Source organism: Citrus clementina, unplaced genomic scaffold (genome assembly GCF_000493195.1).
Source record: "Citrus clementina cultivar Clemenules unplaced genomic scaffold, Citrus_clementina_v1.0 scaffold_5, whole genome shotgun sequence".
NCBI classification, from domain to species: domain Eukaryota; kingdom Viridiplantae; phylum Streptophyta; class Magnoliopsida; order Sapindales; family Rutaceae; genus Citrus; species Citrus x clementina.
Window position 1 is genome coordinate 17,102,688 of NW_006262201.1, and position 7,953 is coordinate 17,110,640.

The window sequence follows — 7,953 nt, forward strand, 5'->3', positions numbered from 1 at the left end:
GCAACTAGGAGGAGATCTCAAGGTGATCAAGCTACAAAACACAAGCCATTTCGAAGAAAATGAGCAATCACGCAAAAAAGTTTCAATACTCAATTGAACGGTGGTGGCTACAATGAAGGTCGGCCGACGATTGTTGGTTGTTGCTTCACTTGTTTTTGGGTGAGTGTGTGTGACTCATCCGGGCATTACTCAATTAGGGTAAGGTGTTTTGCGTTAATGAATAATGCGTTGAGTTTTCCATTTTTTTTTTTCAATTTGAATTGTTTTATTTATTTTTTAAATATTATAAAACCTGTGCTCAGCCCAGGCTATTTTAATGGGCCCTTATTCAAGTCCAATTATGTGTGGACCTTGTATTTTAAGCCCCTAACCAAAAATCCACTACGTGGTTAGGACCTTGTATTTTTGTTTCCAACCCTACATCTATGAATAAGACGGGTAAGAACCAAAATAGAATAAAATCGAAATAAAAAATAAGAATTAAAATAAATTATTTATTTAAGCTGAAAAAGTAAAATCGAAATAATTGTATTCTTATACATTTAATTTATCTTGTAATAGAATTGATTATTATAAATTACCATGTCCTCACTTAAAATTATATATTTTTCGCTAAAAAAACTAGTAAAACCCACCTAAATTTAGACCGAACTCGACCATTCTATCAGACCATTAAAATGAGGCGGGAGAGTTGCGTCATTTGAAAGGCAACGGAAATTCAAGAGCGGCGTATTGCTTTTTCGCTTGATTTCTTCTTCTTCAAGCTCATGATAATGGAATGGCAACACAGAGATCGGTTAAACAAATTGTGGGTGATCTCGCTTTTCTTGATTCATCACCTTTTGCAAAACTCCTGGACTCTTGCTTACGATCAAAAAGCGTCAGCGACACCCGTCGAGTCCACGCTCGTATCATCAAGTCCCAATTCGCGTCGGAAATCTTTATTCAGAACAGACTCATCGACGTTTATGCCAAATGTGGCTGTTTGTATGGTGCACGCAAAGTGTTTGATAAAATGTCCAACAAGAATGTTTTCACTTGGAATTCGATTATTACCGGTTTACTGAAATGGGGTTTTATTGATGATGCTTCGAGGTTGTTCGCTTCAATGCCTGAGCGCGATCAGTGCTCCTGGAATTCTATGGTATCCGGGTTTGCTCAACATGATAGATTCAGTGAAGCTTTGGGTTATTTTGTCAAGATGCACAGCGAAAATTTTGCTCTTAATGAGTATTCTTTTGGTAGCGCTCTTAGTGCTTGTGCAGGGTCAGTGGACTTCAAAATGGGTACCCAGGTCCATGCTTTATTATCGAAATCGAGGTATTCGTCGGATGTTTATATGGGGTCAGCTCTCATTGATATGTATGGTAAATGTGGGCGTGTGAGTTGTGCTCGACGTGTCTTTGATGGGATGAGAGAAAGGAACATTGTTTCTTGGAATAGCTTAATTACATGTTATGAACAAAATGGGCCTGCAAGTGATGCTCTTGAAGTTTTTGTGAGAATGATGGCTTCTGGCATTGAACCAGATGAGGTCACGCTAGCTAGTGTTGTTAGCGCTTGTGCAAGCTTGGCAGCTTTCAAAGAAGGTCTGCAAATTCATGCCCGCCTTATGAGGTGTGAGAAGTTAAGGAATGATCTTGTTTTGGGAAATGCGTTGGTTGATATGTATGCAAAATGTGGCAAACTTAATGAAGCTAGATGTGTTTTTGATCGGATGCCAATTAGGAATGTGGTCTCTGAAACCTCTATGGTAAGTGGCTATGCAAAGGCGTCTAGTGTAAAATCTGCAAGATTAATGTTTACAAAGATGCTGGAAAGGAATGTAGTGTCTTGGAATGCACTCATTGCAGGCTATACACAGAATGGGGAAAATGAAGAGGCACTCGGACTTTTTCGCCTTCTTAAGAGAGAGTCAGTCTGTCCAACCCACTACACATTTGGGAATCTACTCAATGCTTGTGCAAACCTTGCTGATTTGCAACTTGGCAGACAGGCTCACACTCATGTTGTGAAGCATGGACTTCGATTTCTGTCTGGAGAGGAGTCTGATATTTTTGTGGGGAATTCTCTCATAGATATGTACATGAAATGTGGATCAGTTGAAGAAGGGTGCCGGATCTTTGAAACTATGGTGGAAAGAGATTGGGTTTCATGGAATGCCATGATTGTAGGCTGTGCACAAAATGGTTATGGGACAGAAGCTCTTGGATTATTCAAGAAAATGCTGTTATGTGGAGAGAAACCAGACCATGTCACGATGATTGGTGTTCTTTGCGCTTGTAGCCATGCTGGTTTGGTTGAAGAAGGACGAAAGTACTTTTCCTCAATGAGCAAGGAACATGGGTTGGCACCACTGAAGGACCATTATACTTGTATGGTCGATTTACTTGGTCGAGCCGGTTGCTTAGATGAAGCAAAGACTTTAATAGAGGCAATGCCAATGCAGCCTGATGCTGTTATCTGGGGGTCTTTGCTTGCTGCCTGTAAGGTTCATCGCAACATAATGTTAGGAGAGTATGTTGCAAAGAAGCTTTTAGAAATTGAGCCTAGCAACTCTGGTCCTTATGTTCTCCTCTCAAACATGTATGCTGAGCTCGGAAGATGGGGTGAGGTTGTAAGAGTGAGGAAATTGATGAGGAAACGAGGAGTAGTCAAACAACCAGGTTGTAGTTGGATTGAGATTCTGGGTCATGTTAACGTATTCATGGTGAAAGATAAGAGGCATCCTCTGAATAAAGAAATCTATTTAGTCTTGAAAATGCTAACACGAGAAATGAAGAGAGTTGGGTATGTCCCAAATGCTAGTGACGACGAGGCTTATGAGGAGCAGAACGGTTCCAATTCAACCTCAGATTGCCAAATAGATTTTCAAGTTGAAACTGCCATTGCATAAGTTGTTTGTTATTTCTAATTCTGTTCAGAAGCTTTGTTCTCTGATACAAAAGCATGATAAGAACAAGCAAAGAAAGCAAAATTTACATCCATAAGCTACCTATCAAAGCATTATAAAAAAGCTCATATCATTAAGAGCATTATTATGAGCTGAAGCATAGTCTAAAATAAGAGTGATTCTGGCAAACATAAAAGAGACTTTTATATCTGTAAAAGTTGTACTCTTTCTTCTTTCTTTTGGAATAAATAATACAATATTTGGTAGATATTACATTTCTTTATTATTAAAACTTTTGTTTCTCTTTTGGCGCTATCTCGAGTAAAATCCAAACATGTGAACCATTCTGTTAACTCTCGTGAGAGAGAGAAAGAAATAGAGAAAAAGGAGTCTCAGTGTCATCATTTTCTTCACACAAGAGCTCTTCTGAAACTCCTCTGAGAGCATCTAAATCTAAGAATAACGTAAGAAAAAAACCTGTAAATCAAAATAAAACCAACCATTATCACCAAGTTTCGCCAACTGCTCTCCTCTTCATAACCTGCTTCTCTCAGCACATCTTCTCCTTTCACCACGCATTTCCCAAATATATACTGCAAGCACTTGTCCGAATCTGAGAACTCATTTATCAGAAACTGTTCAAATGGGTACTTAAACAATGAGATATAATGCATAAAAATCCAATAGTCTGGGATTCCATGCTTTGATATGAAGTATCCAGAGAACAAAAAGAATGAACCCATTACGCCCGAAATCACTGAGTTCCCAACAATGAAGTTTGGCACCAAAGCACTGAAACAAACCACAACTGAATTTGCTGTGTAGAGAATCAACCAAATCAGCAACAAGAAGTGGAAAAATGCCATGAGATTTGGGTTTAGCCCCACAATCCAGTATAAAGGAACTGAGAATAAAATTGCCAAGATGAGTAGAAATGGCAAATAAACAAGCCCATTAGCTATGGCATAAGATGAAACTCTGTAGCTGCCACATGAAGTTTCCTTCATTAGAATCTCCCTCTCTTGTAAAAAGATGGGCAGAGCTTCAGTTGTGCAAGATAACAAGAATGTCAATATGAATGCAAAAAGACCAACTTTTTCTTCAGTTCCTGTTAGATCATCTTTAACATTGTGAAAAATTGATCCCAAAACGATCCCAGAAATCAGCATCTGAATTGTTCTGCATGCAAACAACTCCTTGGTTCTGAAAATGTTCTTTGAGAATCTGTGAGTGAGAATTATGGTTTCTTTAAATCTTGAGTTTGCAAAATCTCTAGGAATCTCAATCCCCACATTCATAATCTCTTCATCAATAACTTTTGATTGCTGAAAAAGCTGTTGCAAAGTGAACTTACCACTTCTGCTCTCACCTTCCTCTGCTTTCTTCTGTTGTTGTGTGGCTGGTAACATCATTCGTGGTTGATTTTCTTGCTGAATTTTTCTCTGCTCTTGGATCAAATCAATTGATTCGATGGCAAATTCAACAACATTGACATGCATAGGCAGCTGCAACCCCATCATTCTCAAGCTAACACTCAACAGATCCACAGTGCCATGATGCAAAACCGAGCCATTAGCGAGCATCAGAATCGAATTAAACATCTTCACAATCCGAAAACCAGGCTGATGAATGCTTAGAATTACTGTTCTTCCTCTAGTTTCAGCCATAACCTTAAGCATGTCTATAATCTGCAGGGCACTTGTGCTATCAAGACCTGAAGTTGGCTCATCGAGAATCAACACTTTCGGATCATGTATAACATCAAATCCAATGGAAACCCTCCGCCTTTCTCCGCCAGAGATCCCACGAACCCTATCGTCGCCAACACGAGCCATGGCTACATGCTCCAGCCCAAGTTCCTTGACAAGTGACTTAACCCTAGCCCGCAACTGAGCTTGTGGCAGCCTCAAACGCAACTTGGCGCTAAACATGAGGGTTTCTTCAACTGTAAGTAAAGGAAACAGGGTATCTCTCTGGGTGACGTAGCCAGAAACTTTTCTGAACTGAGCTTTGTCAATAGGGCTTCCATTGACAAAAGTGGAACCACTTTGTGGAGTGAGCTTTCCTGCTAGAATCTCAAGCAATGAAGATTTTCCGGCACCGCTTGGCCCAACAATGGCGAGAATCTCCCACGGCTTTGCCTTGCAGCTCACGCCATCCAAAACGCGCCTGACTCCATCACTATCAGCTGCTTCTTCAAGCTTTGATAGCTCTTCTTGTGCATGATGATCATCATTTAGCTGGTTCTTAGTGAAGATTTTAAAAGGGGTTTCTTTCTTTTGTGTGTAGACATTGTAATTAATACCAATTGCTTCAATCTCACACCCACCTTGTTTATTCATTGAAGCAAATTTTTTTTTGTTTTTCTTTCTGTTTTTGATTGTGTTTCTTCTTTCTAGCTAAATTTTTGTCTGCTCAACAAGCATGCATTTTCTATAAAGCTCAACTTGTGTTGTGTACTGTTTTTAAGTGAAAATAAAAAATAAAAAAGAATTAATAATACCATCAAATTTGAGCTTGTGGTTACTTCGTCTAATCCATAGTTTTGGAATTTTGTCAAAAAATAGTGAAATTATATATGGCTTCATTTGAATTAATCAGTGACATGTATATGATTATTATACGGTTCACGTGTTGCTGTTGTTGCCGTATTATAAGGTTTTTTCTCATAGAGAATTGCATAGTTTCACGTGGTACGGTTCGTGCAGTGTCTCTTGGTTTTCTCGTTGTAAAGTTGACACGGCTTTGCTGGATGGCTTTCACAAATAATATTATATATATTCGACCAAAACAAAAAGAAAAGAAAAGACCTATAATAAAGTAATTTCTTGAATTAAAAAATGTGTTATTATCTATTTGTTAAAGCAATAAAATTATAATACAAATTGAAAAACAACATGAATTATCTTCTAAAGGTTATGCCATAATGGCTTATGAAATAAGAAATTTCAAATAAAATTTAATAAACACTAAAGAATCCCAACTGGCCTAAATTTTGTATGCTGGGATTATATTTTTAACACTATTGTTAAATTTTTTTGGATCAAGTGATTTCTCTAACACGCGATCATACATAGTCAAAATTTTATTTTCCATTAGTTTGAACATCCATGAATTTAATCATCTTGTCTGAATTATTTATAATTTAAATCCCAAATCATTTATAAGCCTTTGTAACTCACATCCACATTGCACAAAAGGGTTTGTTAATTAAAACGTTTTTCTAATAATATTATAATCATCTTGAGTCAGCTCAAGCTTTTAGATCTGAGTAGTATTTTGAACCAAGCCCCAGCAGCAAAATAATCATAATTCTGTACGTCTTCTTGAGTTAATCACTGACTTTTAGCATTGTCACCAAGATTGTTTCAACTTTCTAAGTAGAGGCTCGGAAAATATTTGGTTATGAGTACGACCCCATGTTAGTAAACAGTCAGCTTCACAAATGGGATGCGGCTTATGTTTCTCCGTTGAATCTACTAATTTCAAACAAAATTTTAGGAAACAAAGTTAGCAGATCCACAGAATTTTGGATTTATGTGTAGCCAGCCCATTGCAAATAGAAAATAAGAAAATAGAAAATAGGCAAAAGTGTGAGCAATGGTCCCAGTGCCTTCAAATTTGTGGCTGAAATCATATGGAAACAAAGTTAGCGGTTCAAAACTCACAATCGTTAACAATTTTAAATTCACCACCACTCATATCACTACTTCATTTTGTCAAAAAGACTTATCACTTCTTTGTTTTCCACTTTATGGGACCAAAACAATGGTTTTTAGGCCACAAATTAGGATCTGTTAGCCCCAGCAATTTTCATTAATACTAATATTGAATCCTTACCTCAAAACTTTGGATTAGGTAGTCTATTATCATGATTCAAAGACAATTCAATTGATTAATCTCTTATTATGAAAACAAGAAGTCAAAAGTTCAACGGCTAATATATTTAATTTGGAGTGTCTGGCAATTAGGAAAAAAAAACAATCAATATAAATTAATGTATATATATATTCATAGTTTAAAAGCGTGTCCGCATAGAAACAAGAATGAAGACACTCGCAATAGAGAAAAACTATATATGTACATGTGTGTGGATTGTCAAGTTTAGCTTTATAATCTGTGAAAAATACTACCTAAAAATTGCTATATATTACAATTGTCATAAGTTTTTCAATACCATCAAAATGTTTTTCATTACAATATGTTTTATAATGCAAAACTTTGGGATATATATCGAATGACTTAAGAAGTCTAATGATAAATTTATGACAAATAATAAAGAATTTTTGATACAATTGTATCATATATAACACTCAAAAATAGACAACAACTCATACATTAATAATATTTAATATTTGATTTAATTGATTTACAAATATGCCGTTATATGTTATTCAAATAATAGTTTTAATGACTCATAAAAATGATGACACAGAATGAATGTTTTTTTTTTTTTCTGTTTTTAGATGTTATTCAAAATTTTTCCGTTCGAGCTGTAGCTGCTTTAAACAATTAATATAATTTTTGTCGTCTTGTTTGATTTCTTTCTTTCTCCTTGGGAGTTTTAATTTTGTCCAGTTACGTAAGTTCTTTATTATTTTAAGTAACCATTGTTGCACCCGTGAAAAGCTTCTCTATCTGTTGAATCTGCAGGGGACCCTCCACTTAATTTACAGCAAGAAAGAGCAACAAGTACTCATTCTTCATCCATTTTGCTTCGCCACTTGCCACTTGCCACAATTTTTCGAGCCCGTGAACCCAATCATTTGATTTGATGGCACCTCCTCCTCTTCCAAATTAATATTTTAAAATTGATAAATTATCATTTGATTCAAAGTTCTTTCTAAGTAGCATTAACTAAGCACGTTCGAACTCCATATGTATTGTATACGTATAAGAGGGTTAGTGAGTCGATTTCATATTCTTAGTTATTTTTGTTTTCATATGTATGTCTCCAACTAAATGTATATTTTCATTCATTTACTATTGAATATACTTTTCTTTTATTTTTACTTTTATCAAACACCATACCTCAAAATAAACATATGTCCTTATATTTG

The 7,953-nt window shown here is 36.2% G+C and overlaps 2 protein-coding genes across 2 annotated transcripts; one reads left to right on the forward strand and one right to left on the reverse strand.

The window, feature by feature from the left end:
* The first annotated feature begins 622 nt into the window (after window positions 1–622).
* On the forward strand, window positions 623–3,084 carry LOC18041880 (pentatricopeptide repeat-containing protein At2g13600). Its single transcript, XM_006432105.2, has one exon. It carries the CDS (start codon window positions 779–781, stop codon window positions 2,894–2,896), a length of 2,118 nt encoding a protein of 705 aa, XP_006432168.1. The 5' UTR covers window positions 623–778; the 3' UTR covers window positions 2,897–3,084.
* Window positions 3,085–3,156: 72 nt separating this feature from the next.
* Window positions 3,157–5,349, reverse strand: LOC18041872 (ABC transporter G family member 5). Its single transcript, XM_006432106.2, has one exon. It carries the CDS (start codon window positions 5,233–5,235, stop codon window positions 3,304–3,306), a length of 1,932 nt encoding a protein of 643 aa, XP_006432169.1. The 5' UTR covers window positions 5,236–5,349; the 3' UTR covers window positions 3,157–3,303.
* Window positions 5,350–7,953: the final 2,604 nt, after the last annotated feature.